This window comes from Diorhabda sublineata, chromosome 4 (genome assembly GCF_026230105.1).
Source record: "Diorhabda sublineata isolate icDioSubl1.1 chromosome 4, icDioSubl1.1, whole genome shotgun sequence".
NCBI classification, from domain to species: Eukaryota; Metazoa; Arthropoda; class Insecta; order Coleoptera; family Chrysomelidae; genus Diorhabda; species Diorhabda sublineata.
This window is the reverse complement of record NC_079477.1, coordinates 24,581,946-24,603,389: the sequence shown is the minus strand read 5'-3', so window position 1 is coordinate 24,603,389 and position 21,444 is coordinate 24,581,946. Positions and strand designations below refer to the sequence as shown.

The following is a 21,444-nucleotide window of genomic DNA, read 5'->3' as shown; positions in this document are numbered from 1 at the left end:
GAAAATAATCTAAGGGGGCTGAATCGGGCGAATATATTGCATAAAATAGTAATTAAAACATCAATTCATTGATTTTGGTTATTGCAATAACGTATGTGTGAGCTTGTGCATTGTCTTGATGAAACAACACTTTCCTCTTAGCCAAATGTGGTCGTATTTCTTCGATTTCTTCGCTTAAACGTTACAATAATTTCCCATAATGTTCACGGTTGATAGATTTCCTTTTTTCAAAGATTATTTAACTTAAACAAGACAAGATTCCTGAAAGGATTACTGCCACATATAATTCAGAGTATTTTAACCAAAAAGATTGAGTTTAATTTAGAAAATTTCACACCATCTTATATAAAGATATATTTGCCGCGACATTAAACAATGGAGAAGACTATAGCTTTGTTCCCGGGTCAATTTCGAATCTATTTTGGATCGATCGCATACCCACTGTCAATATTTTTAAAGTAAATTACACGAAGAAGAAGTTATCGTCTTATTTATTACTTTCTATGTCCTTATATGCAAAAGTATATTCACCGCTATCAGTTGACCTTCCAAATTAACAAATATGGAATGATACCGATATTATGTCATAAAAAGTGCTTGAATTTCGAATATACAGGATGTATTATGAAATATACAATAATTGAGATAAGTATTTATTTTCTGGGGTCACCATAATCAAACTATGTCATTATATACAATCTATTTTTAATTAACAGTAAATGTGCTCCGAAGGTGGGACAATATAAATATGCATATATATATATAAATTGATTAGAACTCAAATATTGTTTGTGGTATCTCACAAGAGTGTATTAAAGTCAAATAAAAAGTAAGTACTCAACACACTTATATTGATAAGGTTTCTAAATTTGTAAAAATATTGTTTAACATTCCTTTTGATCGATTATTTAAATTTGAATGAAATTCTGTTTCAGATCGACCATGCAGCCTCCTGTAGCAGTAGGTCTATTCTTAGTTCTCTTCATTACTTCAGCTTTTGGATATCTAAACCCAAAGGTGAATATAATGTATGTAACGAAAGTTTTCGGAAAAAATAAGTTAGCCTCAATTTAATTCTAAATAATCAAGAATCTAAAAAACACAAACTTCATAATTTTCAAATTTTTTTATATTCTTAGTTAGAGCTGAATATTTTCTTTGTACAATTTATAAAACGATGAGTGAATATAAATAAGGAATATCATGTTTGAACCAAATTATGGGCATCCTACAGCTTTGACTGATACCCAGTCAAATAGACTGTAGAAATATCAAAAGATATAATAGGAACACCAATTCGAAGGCTTGTTCGCTGATTTCGTGTTTCATACATGATCCTCAGTCTAGAACTAAAGAAAAAAGGAGTTAAACATAGGGAACGAAAGAAATGTCCATTATATAACGAAAATCAGTTACGCAGAATTCTGATATGCTATCACATTCACAAATTGTAGGCAATGATAGATATTACACAGAAAATAGTCCGATGACTTGAAATATGAATCCAAAATCCATAATGATCCCCAGGCTTGCCCTATGGAAAAGTTTTGGATGATATTGAGTGGAAAAATTACAACCAATTGAAAAAATTTGCTCTTTACGTATAATTGAATTTTTCTTGTTCCAAAATTGCTTTACAAGTTTTTTCCGAAAACTTTATCACTTTCATCACAGATTCAGAACTCACATGTTGCTAAATCTAGTTAGAAATGTGAAGAGTCTGAAACACTTCGTTTTTCTATTTCTTACCAAAATTAAAATTGAGAAACTCCAAAACGACGACACTTTTAAATTTTTAATTCTATGGTAATTAGAGGATTTTGTAGAATCCACCTTGCAGATACCTGAACTTTTTGGTAGCTTAATAAGTCTGTTCAAGTGGATCTTGGAAAAAAATTAATCAACTTTCGTATGATACTGGTTGTGGAAATTTCGGGAACGTATTTGAAAGCATCCCCAGTTGCCACGTAGCGTTATTGTATCATGCCTTATGTTGGAATCAAATCCTAGCTCCTAACTGATGTTTTCTTTGTCCTCAAATTCCCTATTTTTGATCCACAGCGTTTTTTTCCCTTTTTGTAATACGTATGTGACATTACCATAACTTGCAGTCGATAATATTATTGAAAATCATACCGAGAACGCCACAACTTTTTTGTAAAGGTTAATACTGAGCTGTGAATTGTCAAAAGTGCCTCGACGGTCAAACTTTTTCCCTACTAAGGTGTTTTGCAGACAATAGCCATCGAAACAAGATCAAAAATGAACAAACAAATCAAAAAATTCAAACGCATACGTGCTTTGGTATTTATCGGTCAAAATTATATTTTTGAGAAAGATAATATGTGAAACTCTACTAATTACTCAAATTGGACACTTTTTTCTTCTTCATGATGAATTTTACTTTTGTTTCAAAGCTTTTCGAAGGCTAGAGTCATCGAAACAAGATCAAAAGTAAACAAACAAATCGAAAAATTTAAACGCATACGTGCTTTGGTATTTATCGGTCAAAATTATATTTTTGAGAAAGATAATATGTGAAACTCTACTAATTACTCAAATTGGACACTTTTTTCTTCTTCACAATGAATTTTACTTTTGTTTCAAAGCTTTTCGAAGGCTAGAGCCATCGAAACAAGATCAAAAGTAAACAAACAAATCGAAAAATTTAAACGCATACGTGCTTTGGTATTTATCGGTCAAAATTATATTTTTGAGAAAGATAATATGTGAAAATCTACTAATTACTCAAATTGGACACTTTTTTCTTCTTCAAGATGAATTTTACTTTTGTTTCAAAGCTTTTCGAAGGCTAGAGCCATCGAAACAAGATCAAAAATAAACAAACAAATCGAAAAATTCAAACGCATACGTGCTTTGGTATTTATCGGTCAAAATTTTATTTTTGAGAAAGATAATATGTGAAACTCTACTAATTACTCAAATTGGACACTTTTTTCTTCTTCAAGATGAATTTTACTTTTGTTTCAAAGCTTTTCGAAGGCTAGAGCCATCGAAACAAGATCAAAAATAAACAAACAAATCGAAAAATTCAAACGCATACGTGCTTTGGTATTTATCGGTCAAAATTTTATTTTTGAGAAAGATAATATGTGAAACTCTACTAATTATTTAAATTGGACACTTTTTTCTTCTTCAAGATGAATTTTACTTTTGTTTCAAAGCTTTTCGAAGGCTAGAGCCGTCGAAACAAGATCAAAAGTAAACAAACAAATCGAAAAATTTAAACGCATACGTGCTTTGGTATTTATCGGTCAAAATTATATTTTTGAGAAAGATAATATGTGAAACTCTACTAATTACTCAAATTGGACACTTTTTTCTTCTTCAAGATAAATTTTACTTTTGTTTCAAAGCTTTTCGAAGGCTAGAGCCATCGAAACAAGATCAAAAATAAACAAACAAATCGATAAATTCAAACGCATACGTGCTTTGGTATTTATCGGTCAAAATTTTATTTTTGAGAAAGATAATATGTGAAACTCTACTAATTACTCAAATTGGACACTTTTTTCTTCTTCAAGATAAATTTTACTTTTGGTTCAAAGCTTTTCGAAGGCCAGAGCCATCGAAACAAGATCAAAAATGAGCAAACAAATCGAAAAATTCAAACGCATACGTGCTTTGGTATTTATCGGTCAAAATTATATTTTTGAGAAAGATAATATGTGAAACTCTACTAATTACTCAAATTGGACACTTTTTTCTTCTTCAAGATAAATTTTACTTTTGGTTCAAAGCTTTTCGAAGGCCAGAGCCATCGAAACAAGATCAAAAATGAGTAAACAAATCGAAAAATTCAAACGCATACGTGCTTTGGTATTTATCGGTCAAAATTATATTTTTGAGAAAGATAATATGTGAAACTCTACTAATTACTCAAATTGGACACTTTTTTCTTCTTCAAGATAAATTTTACTTTTGGTTCAAAGCTTTTCGAAGGCCAGAGCCATCGAAACAAGATCAAAAATGAGTAAACAAATCGAAAAATTCAAACGCATACGTGCTTTGGTATTTATCGGTCAAAATTATATTTTTGAGAAAGATAATATGTGAAACTCTACTAATTACTCAAATTGGACACTTTTTTCTTCTTCAAGATGAATTTTACTTTTGTTTCAAAGCTCTTCGAAGGCTAGAGCCATCGAAACATTTATTGGTTGAAATTATATTTTTGAGCAAGATAATATGTGAAACTCTATTAATTACTCAAAGTGAACACTTTTTTCTTCTTCAAGATAAATTTTACTTTTGGTTCAAAGCTTTTCGAAGGCCAGAGCCATCGAAACAAGATCAAAAATTAGCAAACAAATCGAAAAATTCAAACGCATACGTGCTTTGGTATTTATCGGTCAAAATTATATTTTTGAGAAAGATAATATGTGAAACTCTACTAATTACTCAAATTGGACACTTTTTTCTTCTTCAAGATGAATTTTACTTTTGTTTCAAAGCTCTTCGAAGGCTAGAGCCATCGAAACATTTATTGGTTGAAATTATATTTTTGAGCAAGATAATATGTGAAACTCTATTAATTACTCAAAGTGAACACTTTTTTCTTCTTCAAGATGAATTTTACTTTTGTTTCAAAGCTTTTCGAAGGCTAGAGTCATCGAAACAAGATCAAAAATGAGCAAACAAGTCGAAAAATTCAAACATATACGTGCTTTGGTATTTATTGGTTGAAATTATATTTTTGATCAAGATAATATTTGAAACTCTACTAACTACTCAAAATGGACACTATTTTGTTCTTCAAGATGAATTCTACTTGTGTTTCAGAGTTTTGGAAAAACATTTGTTGTTATGACAGTACATGCTCATCATTTGTGTCAACTTACTACTGATGTTTCACAAGAACTGATAGACGAAGTTCGAGATGGTAAATTCCCAGATAATGAACCTTCAATTCAGGTATGATCAAAACCAATTAGTAATAATTATATTCATAATACAAAATACGTGACAAAACAAATTAAAGTTTTTATTTTATTTACTGTTTGACGAGCGTTTCGATGAACAAGCTATAGTGAGCTTTAGCTTTAGTTTAATTTAGAAGTTCAATATTTTCCAAATATTAATTAAAACTGCTTTCATATTCACTAGAGAATCATGAAATTATATCTTGATATAACAGATTTATTCAAAACTAAACAAACAATGAAGCAAAGTGGAAAAACTGTAATTAAGTTATCTATTTTTTAAAGCTTGTTGTATTTGTTTAATATTTGAATATAGCTTTCGAAATTTCAAGCCGAGATTTCAATTTCCTTTATTGAGTACAATATTTTGTTTTCAGTATTACACCCTATGTCTATGGTTGGCTGCTAAAGGAGTAAGTTGAATTTCTATATATTGAACCTAAATTATAAATTACGTTTTTTTCCGTCTTGTTATAGCTAGACGACCAGCTGAGAATAAGAAAAGATTTGATTCTTCCATACTTGGAAGAAATGAACTTATCTCAAGACGCCAATGTATATATAACATGTAATGAAAACGCTTTGAAATTAAGTAAGTACCACTCTTCTTATTATTTTGAAAAATCAATGAAGCTTGAAGAAAAATAATTGATGATTTAGCGAAAATCAGAGCAGCCTTTAATGAATATGTATCTAATATGTAGTGAATCATTAGAGGAAAACCTCTATTTGATCTTTTTCTATTTGTTCGACGTCTTCTTGTAATAGAAAAAATCTGATTAAAGGGCCTACTGTTATTGGAAAACATCATCTTAATGTTCTCAGGTGCATATCTGTAGAGCTACAAGTATTTACATCTTTAAGATTGATTTAAATTTGAGAAGATTGAGAAGAATTAAGATTAATAGTTGCTTACCAAACTCTGCAGCTCAGCCTCGTTATATCTTTATTGATCTTCCTTCCATCTTATAACCTCCAGAGACACGCTATTAATTATTTTTCCATATTTAGCAGAATACACTATCACCTGGTAGAATTCCTGTTAGTATTGGATCTTAAGACTTTGTTGTGTTTCACTGTTAACCTCAATTGAGTGTTCCCAAATGACGTTAGCTATTTGAAAACCTGAAAATTCAGGATATTCAAAGGACGATTCAAATATCGAAACGACGATATTGAACAAACCATGTCGACGGAATGATGGAAGAATTAAATGGACAATAGATGAAAAAACAACTCCAAGAAGACCTCCGACCTCCTTAGAAATTTCACGAAAGCTGGACATCTACTTCTAAGGAGAATGAATAGTAGTAGAAACAAGACTAAGCCTTGACAAAAGACAAACAAGAAGAGGAAGAAGAAGAAGAAGTATTGCATTTGTAATTCGACTTGATCTAGAGTTGACCAAAAACTTGCACGATTCCTATTCCACTAGCAATATCTACTTGGTAGTCGTGACTCATGAGCTGTAGGCTCTTTTGGAGAACGTCGATTTACATATTTCAAAGAGGTCAAGTCTGTGGAATCAACTACCAAGGCACTTATTTCTTGAATACCACAAATTTTATATACCACTCGATCTATTCGACTGTAGTAGGATTTGCTTTTCACATAAAAAACTTCACTAATTATCATAATAGGTCTCTTAAACGTTTTTTTACAAACCAATACACTCCTGGTATTATTTTTTGTCAATGCTAAAAAGAGACATTGATTTTATATATCTTATGTAACAATTCTATCTTCATATTCATTTTAAATACGTCAAATTCATAACAACCTCCATTTTAGTTCAAAATGGCTATCACTATATTGTATATCTTCATTTTTCTCTATAATTTTTTCATCTTATCTTATCAATTGCTTACTTTGACTGTACTATTTTATAATTATTCCAGATGAAACAAAACCACACAAAAAAATATGGGAAATGCAAAAATGTATACAAAAAAACATCGATGCGGAGGTGAGTAGATTTAAATCGTTCGTTCAAAATATTGATAATTATTAGAAACACTGAACACTTTTTTTGTTACAGAGATATATATTTTTCTAAAAGTAAACTATGAAGATCAATTACAAACAAACACATTCTTTTAAATTAATATGTTTTGTAAAATAATTTTTGTATTAAATACAATTCACAAACTAATTTGTTTTAACTTCATTTTCACTTGAGAAAAGAGCTTCGTTTGGTAAGTAAGGATTGAAATACCTGGCGCATGACCTAGAGATGGCGTTAGTTGCTTGAAAAATCCCACTGTATCTGAAAGTACACAATCTATATTTGTGTATCTAGGTAGCAGAGTTAAAACGAGGCCGTACGACCTGCAAAGACCAGCATCGCAGTGGTCGACCAAATGAGGTGACGCTTCAGAAATATCGAAGAAAATCCACAAAGCGGTACTCGATGATGTTCAACTGAAAGTGCGCGAGCTAGCAGATACAGTAGGCATTTCAAAAACAGCGTCGTGAAGATTTTTCCATCGAGTATTTGACAACGTTTCACAGAAATAAATGCAAATATTCTCTGTGCATACAAGGTCATAGCATCGTTTTTTAGGATGCGCGTGGGATAAATGTCATTGACTATCTTTGAAAACGAAAAACTATTAACGGTGAGTATTATGCGAACTTATTGCAAAGTTTCAGCAAAAAAATCAAGCAAAAACAACCACATTTGGCTAAGAAAAAATTCCAGTTCCATTAAGAAAAAAATTAAAATTAGAATTGCTATCTCATGCATCCTAATTGCCAGATTTGCCCCCTTTCAAATTATTATTTGTTCCTAGACTCAAAAAAATGTCTGAATAGTCAAAAATTTTGTAACAATAAAGAGGTGATGTTGACAGTTAATAATTATTTTGAGGAGCTTGACAATTCTTATTATAAAAAAGGTATAGAACTCATCAAACATCGCTGGGAAAAGTGTATAGAACTAGATGGAGATTACGTTATTTTTTTCCAAACTTTTTGTGTTTTCTTTGCTGGACCAGTTACTTTTGGGACCATCCTCGTATCACTATTGATTTTTGGTTACAACATATTACAACAACACTCCTAGTAAAAGCAATCAATACTTTGAAATAAATTAGGCAGTAAATCAATAGAATACTGACATTTACAGAAGTGTGTATTGATGCATAATTCATAAAATTGCGTTCTACAGAAATAGTAATTCATAGGCACGTACGTTTTCATGTTCTTATGTAATTTTTATTTTATTATTCAATAAATACAAGAAAATGTTTCAATACGGCCAAAGTAGTTGTATATAGGTACAAATTCTTTATTTTCTTCAAATAATTACTACTACCTTCAATCTCTTCGTTCTACTGATAATCCATCCATTGATATTTCATGATTTCACGATCTTTATATCCAAAAGCCAATTATTCACATGACTTAAGGTGTGCTTTCATGAAGGTAATAATTGGCTGCGAATAACTCGCTAATGTCAACTAATGTCAGCTGTCATCGAACATGTGTTGACTGGTGATTGTTGTTGTGAGGTTATAATTTCGCGAGGAAACATTTATAATCAACAAATCTATCATAACAGTTTATTGTTTCAAACAATTGTTTCGTAGCTATCCTCACATATTCTTATTTTTAGACAGAGAAAAACTAGTGGATTTGTTGCTGTAGTATTATCTTCTCCTGTATAAGAAATGTACTCTAATTGGGCTCTGAATCGATAATGAAGTATCCAGAATTGGAAAAAATACAAGTATTACATCACCCAATTAATCTTGCGACTGACATACAGATGGCGCTGCCATTGTCAAAACCATTTGACGTATATGAAGTACCAACTTTCCAAAGCTTATGTGTAGAATTTCGTGACATTTCGATTAGTCAGAAAAAAGTGATAGTCATTTAAGTGTAGCTAATTTTGTTATTTTCAAAATAATTTGATTTGTTGTTATGTTAGTTTATGTTAATTATGTTCATTTATGTTAATTATGTTAATTTATGTTAATTTTATTTAATGTTAATTTATCGTTGCTTCTGGGATGAAAACAAAAATTCTGTACAATATCAGCAATGACTTTAAAAGTGTTATCGGGACTCTGCTCCATCGAAAAGAACCATTTGTTATTGGTTTGCTAAATTGAAACGTGGTCGTACAGACACCGATGATGGTGAACGTTCTAGACGTCCAATTGAGGAAGTTACTCCATAAAACACCAAACTCAGACCATAAATACATCATAAGGCACTGTGTTCACAATTATGCATGAGCATTTGACCATGAGAAAGCTTTTTTCAAAGTGGGTGCCGATCAAAAACAACAACATGTTGATGATCCAGAGCAATGTTTGGCGATGTTGAAACGTAACGAATCAGATTTTTTGCATCGATACGTAACAATTGATGAAACATGGATCTATCACTTCAATCCGGAATCGAAACGATCATCATATGAGTGGACTGCAGCCGGTGAACCACGTCCGAAACGTCTAAAGGCACAACAGTCAACTGGGAAGGTTCTAGCTTCATTACTTTGGGATGCGCTTGGAATATTGTTCATCGACTATCTCCAAAAGGAAGAAACAATCAGTAGCCAATTCTATAGATATAGAGTTGTTGGATCGTTTGAATGCAAATATCAAAGAGAAATGGCCTCATATGTCGTGTGTTTCACCAAGACAATGCATCGATTCACAAGTCGTTTGCAATGATGGTTATATTAAACGAATTGCTTCCTCATCCTCCGTATATTCCAGATCTGGCTCCCAGTGACTACTGGCTATTCGCTGATCTCCAAAAAATTCTTGCCAGTAATAAATTCAGCTCAAATCAAGAAGAGATTGCTGAAATTCAAGCCTATTTTAAGGCAAAACAAATTATTCTACAAGTACTGCATCTAGAAGTTCGGGAAGAGTTTTGTAGAGAGATTGATTGTATCGCTCTAGAAGGAGATTACATCGTGTTATGGGAAAAAAAATAAATTTTTCATTATCCAATGTATAATTTTCACCTAATATCAAGCTAAAAGCTCAATTGTAGGGCTTTAATTCAATTTAAAAAACAAGATATAAATATACGAAGATTATGACAGTTGAAAGCATATTAATTTACAACCTTGAATATTTCTTAGTAATATATTTATAAATACAGAGTTTACTACAGTTTGTGTATTAGAAATCTGTTTAAATACTCAGATACCAATATTCAAATAGAAAATTTTCACTTTGATACAGTAATAAATCTGAAATATGAAAAGTATAAAATTTTAGAAGAGTAGGATTTTTGGACTCAATAATTCGACTAAGTTTTTAACTGTTACGTAAACAAATCGAACTAATGGCGAGTGCTGGTCATTTTTCCTACACTTTCTGTACCACGTGAATTTTAATCGCGGCAAATAACTCGTTGCCTGAAATCTAACCTTTCCGTTCTATAACTATTCCCTGTAGATTACTAAACTTATTGATATCGTGAGTATTCCGTGGGATTATGATATTGGTAAATACACATGGCAAGTCTTGTTATTTATTCCATACCAAGGCAAATGCAGATCGATTTCTTGAATATTTTATTCATTTCATAAACTCACAGGAATTAAATGTTTTAATTTTGATTTGAGTTCAGTTATACACACACATTAAGCTTAGGAATATTGGGCTAAATTCACTAGTGACAAATACGCTATTATCGTGAAAGGCAACAGAACAAGAACATCGTCCTTTGAGAGAGATTTTAGCAGAAACCCAGTAATAAAGAAAGAAAATTACATTACGAAAAGTGATATTACGTTTCTCTACTCTTTTTACACAATTGTCGCCTCATAAATAAAGTTAGAATGGAATAGTGTGCTCGCTGAATTGTACAAAAGAAATTTGTTACGGGGAGAACCTTATTTTTACTGTAAAAAATCGTTATGAGTTGTATAAAAGTCGATATATATAATATACTTTAACACGTTAACCGCCAACTATGTAATAATTAAATTCCTCAAAGATATTTTTCTTACTACTAAATAATTTGTAAAACTTTTTGGTGATAAATTTCTTCAAATTAGTGTTTTTAGTGAAATTGCCTTGGCAGTCGACGTGTTAAAGTACAGAATTCTATATATACAAGTACAATATAGTTGTATTCACAATAAAGAAACCTCGATTGAGATGTACAAAGAACTTTTATTAGAATGAAAAAATTATCCACTACTAAGAAAATTGACAATACTAAATTCTTCTTTTGAGTAATTTTTGACGTATTAAAAATTGAATTATAAATAGATCCTTGGAATGTTAGGTATAAAAGCAAATTCTTGGGATATATTACCTTCTAAATCATATTCATAACAAACTTCATTACAAAGTAATCAGAAATTTCGACAGAATTGTATAAAAATGCGGGCTTTTTTCAACGCCCCTCAACTACGAGGGTGGTTCAAATATAAACCGGAGTTTTACTACAAACAAGTACAAATATACACATCAAATATACTTTGAACTTGCCGTGGTACTGAATTCAATATATACAGTACGGTCGTATTCAAAATTAAGAGACCTCGATTAAAATAGACAGGAAACTTCTCATTAGATTGAAAAAAATATTTATTATTAAGAAAATTGACATATCCTTGTATAAATATCCTTCGAATGTCAAGTATAAAAACAAATTCATGGGATGTATCACCTTTCAAAACATATTCGTAACAAACTTCATTACAAAGTAACTAGAGGTTTCGACAAAATCCTGAAATATGTATGTTTTTACCAATACACTTGTTGAACCCAAAATTGATTGCGTTTTAGCATATTTACAAATATACAGGAATTAAATACAAAAAAACCGCTACATACTTCCTGTGAGTAGATACGAGGTCTAGTTTAAATAACGCAACGTATCAATCTCAAACTTCCCGTTAAATTGAAAAAAACTCTGACTGAGGGCTATAAATTGTTGCAAGATGCCTATGAGAACAATTCTCTATATCGAGCGCGTGTTTTTGAGTGGTGTAAGTGCTTTGGTAAGGGCCGAGAGAGCACTGAAAATGACCAGCGCCCATGTCACACTGTGACTGTTTCAACTCCGGAAACAGTGACCAAAATCAATCAAATTGTACGTGCAGATCGTCAAATAATCATCCGGATGATTGCCGAGGCTGTAAACTCCGATTAAGAAACGGTTAGAAAAATTTTACACGAGAAATTACACATGACAAAAATCTCTGCGAAGTTAGTGCCAAAAAATCTGACTTCTGACCAAAAGTTCTTGCGTCAAATGGTCTGCTCAAATTTTCTTGAAAGGTTAAAAAGGTTAGAAAAAGATCTGATTTGATAGGGACCCGATTTGAGTCGATGGAAGCGGTAAAGCAAAAAACGGCAGAGCTCCTAAAGGCACTCACCAAAAAAGACTTCCAGCACTGCTTCTATCAATGGAAAAAAACGTATGGAAAAATGTGTGGCGACGGGATGAGAGTATATTGAAGGGGAGCCTTCGAATGTAGAACAATTTTTATAAAAAACCCTTTTTCGTAACAAGTCTCGTTATTTAATAACCAGACCTCGTATCCCTATTGCATACAGACGGACGGCTGGTTAAAACGCTAGTAATAATAATTTTATCACTAAGTTACAAAACTGAATTTTTTTATAGTTTTTTTAGATACTTTCATTCACACTTTACACATATTTACCGGAAGCTTTTGGATGCCGTAAAAATCATTCGGCTTTTCACGTAAACGACTACTTCCACATTGCTTTCGAAATCGGAGTTTGTCTAGTGCCTCTTTCGATTAACCAAATAAATAATAGTCGCACGGTGAGAAATAGGGACTATAGGAGGGTATACCAGTGTTTCCCAACTCAATTCGCGGAGACGCGTGCAAACTTTCCAGCGTGTCAATAGCTACTCAAAATTCGAATGTCCTGGCACCCATTTCGCTGTAATTTTGCGGTAATCGAGCCTTTCATGAAGTATTTGCTCAATACCACTTAAGCTGCGTATAACGTATAATGAAGCGTTGCGCAATAGACATTGGTACATCCTTCTCGCCCATGACTATAAGTACACTAAAAAACGAGGTTACGTAGTCCCAGGTGTTTTGTACGCTTCGTAATTGACCGGTCTAACATCCAGTGCATTCACTTTTGCGACTCTGAAATAATCACGGGTTTATTAATAATTCTGACTTGAATTTGAACCACCCTCGTAGTAAATTGTTTATGAACTAAACTGACTAAAGCCAAAATGGGTTTTGTCATTATTCCCAGATGGCAGTTAGAGTATTGGAATGGAAAATCTCCATTAATATATTGAATACGCAATAACATGGAATTAGAAGAAATAAGCAAGTAATTGTAATTACTATTATAAGAGTTTGTGTATACTATGAGGGAAGTTAAATGTAGAGGCTGTGCGATAAAAAAATTAACCTATTTTAATTAAAGTTGAAACTCCAACTGTTTGTATTTATCAAATTGTATAAAAAAATTGTGTGTGTCAGCTCCGACGCACGACTGGAGTTTACTCCTTAAGTTCGATAGTCTAACCAGAAGCAAAAAGAGTTTATTTAACTTAAAAAAGATTGGTTGATTGCCAGAATATTTTGGGCTTCCTTCATTAATTTTTTTTTAATCTGTAAGCTGGCTGTCTCTCGGCTGGAGTTTTTGGAGGTTTAAATTTTTTCCTAGTCAAAAAATATTAAAAAAAATTAGAAAATTTATAAATGCATAACTATAAAAATTTTAACCGACTTTAAGAAAATTGATAAAAAAAGGTTTTTATAAACATTTTTTTAAAATTTTTTTAAATTATTTTTTATTAAAAATATAATATTATCTTAATAATTAACAAAAATGGTTAAAAAAAGATAATTATGTCACTAAATCTTTCACATACAATAATAAATAGTACATGAAAATTATTTAAATAAGCTAAAAAATAACTTTTCGAAAGAAAATTATATAAAAACATTATTATAATGGAAAAATATTGTCGATTTTTCTGATATTATCGAATTATTGACTACAGTTGTTGATATTTAAAAATTATTTATAAAATAAATCATAATAACGTGGAAGAATTTATAGACATCGACAAAAAAATTAATTTTTGGTTAGGTTAGAAATTTTCTATTTTATGTGGATGCGCTCGATAATTCATATTGGGTTAATTATCTAATTTTATGTGTTGTTTTCAAATATATATTTATATTAACTACATCGATAATTATTAGAATATTTAAAAAATACAAAATGCACATGCTCATACATATAATACATGAATTATAACGTACCTTGCAACCACGTGTTTGTTAGATGTTCCGGCAATATCATCTACACCTCTTTCTGTCATAGTTATTTGAAAATACTTTCAGTTCACTTTAGCGGAACACATTGATAATAAAACTTCACAATGACAGCAATATAAGTATGTTGACACTGACAAATTAGAAAGCTGCGCACCAAAAACGTAACGAGGTCATTCATCGATAGATAATACTCATCACATTTTTCTCATACCGGGCCCCTTATATATGCAAATCGATTCTTAAGGAGTAAACTCCAAAAATAATTTATATATCCATTGGATGTACGATATTCTTTGTTGATCCTTGAAGGGTATAAACAAATAAATTTGATGTTGTTCCAGCTCTGGAACACGCAACATATAATTGATTATGAGAAAAACACGGATTTTCTATATCTAAGTCACAAATTTTCATTGTTTGACCTTGTGACTTAAGACATAGAAAATGACAAGCGAATTGGAAATTGTGAACTATTGATTGGTATAGGTGAATCTGAAGGAATCCTTGGGATCCGTGGTGAAAGTACAACTTCACCTTGAAATAGTGGATTCAAGAATGTTACCCATGATTTTTTTATGACTAATCGCGTACCATTAAACAATTTCAGAGCGTTCAAATTTCGAAGCAAAATTATAGGTGAGCCAATCTTCAATATCAAATTATGTGATGGCTTTCTAGTAAATCCAGTGAATTCAAAAACTCTACAGGATAATTGACTCCTAAGAAACAGAATTGAAGAGATTTATTTTATCGAATTTTAAATAAATAATGTGTAAATTTATATTTTTTTCCTTTATTTCATTTTAAATTAAAAAAAGATGTCTAATAATGTGCTAAAAATCAATTAGATACACAAATAGATTTTTAGGTTAGGATAATTGTTGATCCGATGTAAAAAATTCGAAGATCAGCTACAATAACAATTTATAAATAAATAATTATGCATTGGAGCAAATTTTGCATCTAAATAATTCTCAAATCCTCCGGAATAGACACAAAAAATTCCTTTAAATCAGTTTATCCGTTTATATAAATAGTTGTGCAAGACTTACATACAAAAAAAATTCCCAGTTTTCCCAATATTGCAAAGTTCGAACATGTTAACAAAACTAGTACTAATAACATTAAAAAAATAAGCCGTAGTTTCAGTTTTTTGGTTTTACAACTGGTCTAAACTTACTTGTCCTAATTTCAGATATATCAAAGCTTATCATTTCTTATTAAAACTATAACCTAAAACCTAAAAATATCGTAATAATTTGTAAAAGGTCCGCAGCGTTACATCCACAATAATTTTACTTTTTCAATTGAATCGTCGCGATGCATATTACACGGCGTCGACGCTATCACGCTACGTACCTGTAAGACCGACCAGTTCCGCCGCGGCGCTCGTGAATAATAGGTCATATATTTCTGCCGAATATTTGCCAAATATAATAAAAACTGAAATTGTCATGATGAAAAAGCACTTTGAGAAGGATTAACCAACCAATCGGTAAATTACGATCGGAAAAAATCAGTTCGAATACGATTAGTTCTTTTGTGTTAGTTATGTATTATTCAAACTTCCTGAGAAGTTGAGTAAGGTAATAATTAGTTTTTATAAAAATTATGCAGTAAGAATACTTCATTAATTATATAACTAATAAATTGAATTATAAAATGTAGTCACAGTTGATCAAATTTATTTCAAAGTTAATAAAGATAAATTTCAACAAAATATTTCTGTCTGGATATTAATTTACTTCATTCTGTTTGTTATTAATACCAGGTATGCTATTGAAAAGTTGTCGTATTTAGAGAAATATCTCTTCAATTTATTTTTAGGCTAATATACACAAGAATGTTTTGAATGTTTTCTTCAAATATTTATTTACATCACCCCGTAGCTCAAGGGTCAACTAATAGGTGTAAAAACATATATAAAACAGTTAAAAATTGAACAATTTGAGTCAAATAGTATATTTAGATAAATTGTGAATCATATAGTAAACAGGAAGATACGAAAATAACTATTTTAGATAATTGTTGAATGTTGATTCTGCCGAATACAAATAAAGAGAAATTTTTTTTTATCGTACTAGACTTAGTGCGACAAATAGTTCTGCATATGACAATGATATCGATTGGTTCTATAATATGAAGGTGAAAACTACTGAAAAATAGAATAAAGAATACAACCGAATCGTAACCCAACAAATATGTATTCTTAGAAGACCTAGCAATTCTAGACACGCAATTTTGTTGATAAATTTTAACAATTAATTAATAAGTATTAAGTACGTACGTCTAGTCGCTAAATCATCAAGATTAGCTTTGTCACAATTTTTCGAGATGTTACTTGTAGTAGATTTGAATTACATATAGTACCGATCAAAATTTTTTGCCAACCCTAAAGTAAAACATTTTTTTCTAAAATTTCTGTCCAACTTAATCGGGTACAGGTCGTGTGAATCTTTACTTTCACTACATTCTTTATTTCCAATTCTTTCAAATATTATTTGCACTGCTTCAAATAATGCTTGTGGCCGTTGTCATGATGAAAGATAATTTATTGCTACTCAGACTGCATTTTCCGTAAATATCTATTTAGGCTTCGTTCTTCAAAATTCCTTCAATTTTTATCAGGTCTTCAGGCACTTAAAACATCCTCAAACCATCACCGAACCTTTGCCGTGTTTTACAGTCGAGATTAAGCATGGAAGTAGCATCCGTTCTTTTCTTGATCTGCGTACAAACATTCTTTTCTTTAACCTAACCTCAAATTTTGACTCATCATTCAATACCACTCTTTCTTACTTTTCATAGGTTCCATTTTTATGTTATTCAGCCCACGGCAATCTGGTGCTCCTGGTGAACGCATATTGTTTCATATTGTGGTCCACGAGACGTCTGGGTGTCACTAATCAAAATTCCAAAAGTAAAAGTAAACAATTTCCTAATCTCAAAATATATTCAATATTTTGTAGAGATTTCAACCATGAAAATAACAAATCTAAGTTAAGTAAACTTAAGTGCATTAACGGCAATAATTATATCTGTTGCTGCGTTTTTTTGGAGTCAGATGGACAGTTTAGCTAGATAATTAGACGGGAAAACAAAAAAATTAGTTGAGAATGGATGAAGAAACTCATTTCTCTCTAAAATTGCAACTTACACGCAATAAAAGTCGCACCAAATCGATAAAATTTCAAGTGCGAGATGTTGCATGGGACAATCAGCTAAACTTCATCCGCGCATGCTTTTGATCAAGGAATATCGCTTTTTGCATTGCATTGCACGTTGTATTGGCGTATTAAGCGGCGTTTAGTCTTAAAAGTATTGAACACACTACGTTTCCGTTCACAGGACTAAACTACAATCATAAACATAAAGAATACAAATAAACCGCTTCATTCAAGTTTCAACTTGTCGCACTCGCCAACAAAATATAAGCATGAGCTCGTATAAAGTAAACAAATAACGGACACTCGTCTGGTCTTGGTACATAAATAATTGTTATTTTGCTGATATGAGTTTGGTAGCTTGGTGAAGACATATTTAAATTTAGGATTAAAGATTCCATATTATTTAACTTCGGGGAAATACCTAGAATTTGTCAATATAAAACCAAGATTTTACAGGCTTTATCAAGAGAAAAATTAATATGCTCAACAATCTTAAATTCTACTAACAAATGTAACACCAAGAACTTTGATGTTACACACCTTTTTGGGGTTAAGTTTTTTAGTGAAAGATGAGGAAATGTTAATATCACACCAATCACAAATCACCAAGAACTAATATCTGGGTTGTTAATAACAAAATGAATATGATTTTATCTTCTAATAAATAAACAAATAAATATTCTTATAAATGTCAATTTTAATTTTCTAAGAATACGAAATGTGTCATTAGTTAGTTGTGGTTAACATTATGTATTCGTCTGTTGAGTAATGAGATCTTTATTCACTACAAAAAGACGTTTAATTCCAACAACTCTCATATGTTTATTCACTGTCACAATTTTGATAAAATAGTTATTTTCGCTTACCACCGAGAGCTCTACCACCTAGATGGAAGATTGATTACCTTATGTATCCCAAACAAGTATGATTAATTTTCAAAAGTTAACATGAGATCTCTCCATCATAACGACGTTACTTTACGTTTAAACTTGATTTAATTTGCATCGAAATGTATTTGATTCTGTAGGCTTCTAATTTTACTCATCTATTATCTATTATTTGGATAATGATGATAATTCTTATGCTAACATTTTCTTCGGATGCAGCAATCAATTTCATAAAACAGACAATTTTTTATAGTAACCTGTTAAACCTCACACATCTTTTAAGCATAGATAACTGACATACTTTGGATCTATTAGTAAATTGTATCATTAATTGAAATATTCTGTGGGTGATGGATTTGCTTTCAAGCCTTATTCTTTCTTACAAACACACACACACAATATGAAAAACATTGATTTTATGGCCTGAGTAGATATTACGCATTACCTAATTTAAACGTTAAATTAGACATGGAACAATTCATCGTTGACTTGAATCAGTGAGGAATTATTTTTCACTTATATACGAATATTTGTCACTTCGTTTTGAATATATGGAAGCGATAAGGAAATTATAATATCTGTAGAACAATGGTACACTTAATTTCAATAGTAATGATCACTCAATGAGTGACTAACTAAGAAAACACATTTTCTTTTCCTAAAAATCGATTCATAATCTCCTTCAAGAGCAATACAATCATTCCAATGCTTCACTAGCTTCTTAATGCTGTGCTTGTGGAAGAATTTGTCTTTTGCCTCTAAATAGGTTTCAGTTTCAGCAATTTGGGCTGAATTCCTTACCAGCGAGCGTTTTTTTGAGATCAGCGAATAACCAGTAGTCACTGTGGGTCAGATCTAGTCTATACGGTGGTTTAGGAAGCAATTCGAAGTGTACTTCGTTCAATTCAATCATCGTTGGCATCGACTTATGAATCAGTACATTGTCTTGGTGAAACACACGACATATGAGGCCGTTTTTCTTTCATTTTTGTATTCAATCGATGCAACAACTCTATGTAGTATTCGCTATTGATTGTTTAACACTTTTGAAGATAGTCGATAAACAATATTCAATGCGCATCCTAAAATACTGACACCATAACCTTCCCAGCTGACTGTTGTCCCTTTGGATGATTAGGACGTGGTTCACAGACACAGACGATGATCGTTTCGATTCCGGAGTAGATCGATGTATCCATTTTTCATCCATTGTCACATATCGACGCAAAAAATCTGATTTATTACGTGTCAACAACGCCAAACACTGCTATGAATCATCATCACATTGTTGTTTTTGATCGACTGTTAATAAACACGGCACCCACAAAAATCTCACTCATGGTCAAATATTCATGCTTTTTCTGTAACCACCTCAATTGGACAACCAGAACGTATACCATCATAGGCGTCTGTACGACCACGTTTAAATTCAGCAAACCAATAACAAATAATTTTTCCCATGGAACAGAGTCTAGACACTTTTTAAGCTATTGCTGAGCTTGACAGTTTTTTTTTCATCAAGAAGCAATGATAAATTAACACAAGAAATTGTCTTGAATCCATTGTTTTGAAAATAACGGAAGTACCTTCAATTAAATGGCTGTAACTTTTTTGTGACTAACAAAATGTCATGAAATTTCACACATAGTTTTTTGGCTATTATACTACATAAACGTCATATGGATTTGACAATGGCAACGCCATCTGTATGTCAGTCATACGACTTAGTGTGTGATGTAATACATGTCACACTTTTCAATATAGAAATAATGACATCACACAATTATTAAATACAAATTTTGTAGTATAAAATTCCAGTTCTTGTTTTATCATCGTTTTCATGTAACGCAATCCTTGAGAATTTAATTTTTTTCTTCACAATGTTGCGGATGACATAGCTATATAAACGTCTGTTTGTGATTTTCTTAAAGTTGGATATTATCTCAGATTCGTATACGATTTCTTACCAATTAAACCACCCTCTTATTTTTACGAATATCTTTACCATCTGGGAATAATCTAAATGTTCGTATATCAAAAACTTAAGTTAATTTTAACCGTTTCTTAGCTTCAATTTTTTTCTTTCGTATGCAGCTCATAGGATTGCGTATCTTCATCATCTTCTCATTTTTCCTTTTGCCCTTTCTTTATCATTCATTTACCTATTTCCTCCGTATTTTCCTGTCCCTTCTCCATCTTAAATCAAACGCATAAAACGGCGTTTGCTGTATTTATTTGGGAACAGCTAAATCAATCATTTTTTCCTATGAGATTTCACAAACGTCTATGTCTATTATTTTGTTCAATTCTAATTATATTCACAGATATTTAGTTTCATTCCCTTTATTCTACGTCTTCTGATAGGTTCATATTTCCACATTTGAATATGCGGGAATAATGATCTAATTAACGAACTGCAATTTCAACCGAGGTTTATATGAGAATTGTTCGAAATCCTTGGAGTTCATTGTAGCTGCGAGCGAGAAATGAACTGAAAGACATTTTGTTTGTACACAAATCGATAAGTATGGGAGGGAGGTTTGGAGGTTGGTTTTTCTACAATTCACAATCGATATGATTAATATTAGATAAACAGTTTGTTGTTATACAAGGGAGAACAATATTAGATTTTAATAGATGTAGAAAAAGTAATATAGCAAAAGTTTTCCCTAGCTGAAACTGTTTATTATCTATCGAATTCAAGTTGGAGAAAACATTAAATTCTTCAAATATAATGTTATAAAACTATCAACGAAAGCTTGTATTATTTCATAATAAAAATTATATTTGAAAAAATATCAAAATCAACCAAATCAAAATTGGTAAGAAAGCTATGATATGATATGCTAAAATATGACTCAGAAACATCTTTGATTATGAAAATTTAGCAAAGTTAAAGTTGTAATAATGAAAAATCTTCGTACTTCGTGGTTTATTCTGCTATGCATTTCGTTAAATCTGGGAAAAACTTGCTGACATTGAGGAAAAATTACGATGAAGGGTATGTTGAAGAATTATTAGTTATTATAGTGTGAAAATGGGGAAATTAGATCCGATTTGCGACCATGTACATCAACTAAAGAGAAAAAAATAATTTCTAAACCAGAAAATTAGTTTTTGGTCAATACCTATTCATTTATCTAAAAAGGTTTCCGGTAAGCTATTTTTTCAATTTTGGG

At 31.2% G+C, this 21,444-nt stretch overlaps 2 protein-coding genes across 3 annotated transcripts in view; both read left to right on the top strand.

Annotated features, from left to right (window-relative positions):
* Window positions 1-687: 687 nt before the first annotated feature.
* On the top strand, window positions 688-7,095 carry LOC130442724 (uncharacterized). Its single transcript, XM_056777069.1, has 7 exons — window positions 688-829; window positions 936-1,017; window positions 4,804-4,935; window positions 5,321-5,356; window positions 5,421-5,535; window positions 6,842-6,909; window positions 6,982-7,095. Exons 2-7 carry the CDS (start codon window positions 943-945, stop codon window positions 6,997-6,999), a joined length of 444 nt encoding a protein of 147 aa, XP_056633047.1. The 5' UTR covers window positions 688-829; window positions 936-942; the 3' UTR covers window positions 7,000-7,095.
* An 8,489-nt stretch (window positions 7,096-15,584) lies between these two features.
* Window positions 15,585-21,444, top strand: part of LOC130443217 (uncharacterized) — a 167,543-nt gene continuing 161,683 nt past the window's right edge. For both annotated transcript variants that reach the window (XM_056777738.1, XM_056777735.1), the window contains exon 1: window positions 15,585-15,797. The gene's annotated coding sequence lies outside the window, so the exon portion shown is untranslated. The remainder of the gene's footprint in view (window positions 15,798-21,444) is intronic.

Excerpts from the sequence above, each read along its gene's own strand:
- LOC130442724 (XM_056777069.1), top strand. The coding sequence starts at position 943 with ATGCAGCCTCCTGTAGCAGTAGGTCTATTCTTAGTTCTCTTCATTACT. Across the intron at positions 1,018-4,803 it reads TTGGATATCTAAACCCAAAG|AGTTTTGGAAAAACATTTGT; the intron begins GTGAATATAATG and ends CTTGTGTTTCAG. Across the intron at positions 5,536-6,841 it reads TGAAAACGCTTTGAAATTAA|ATGAAACAAAACCACACAAA; the intron begins GTAAGTACCACT and ends TAATTATTCCAG.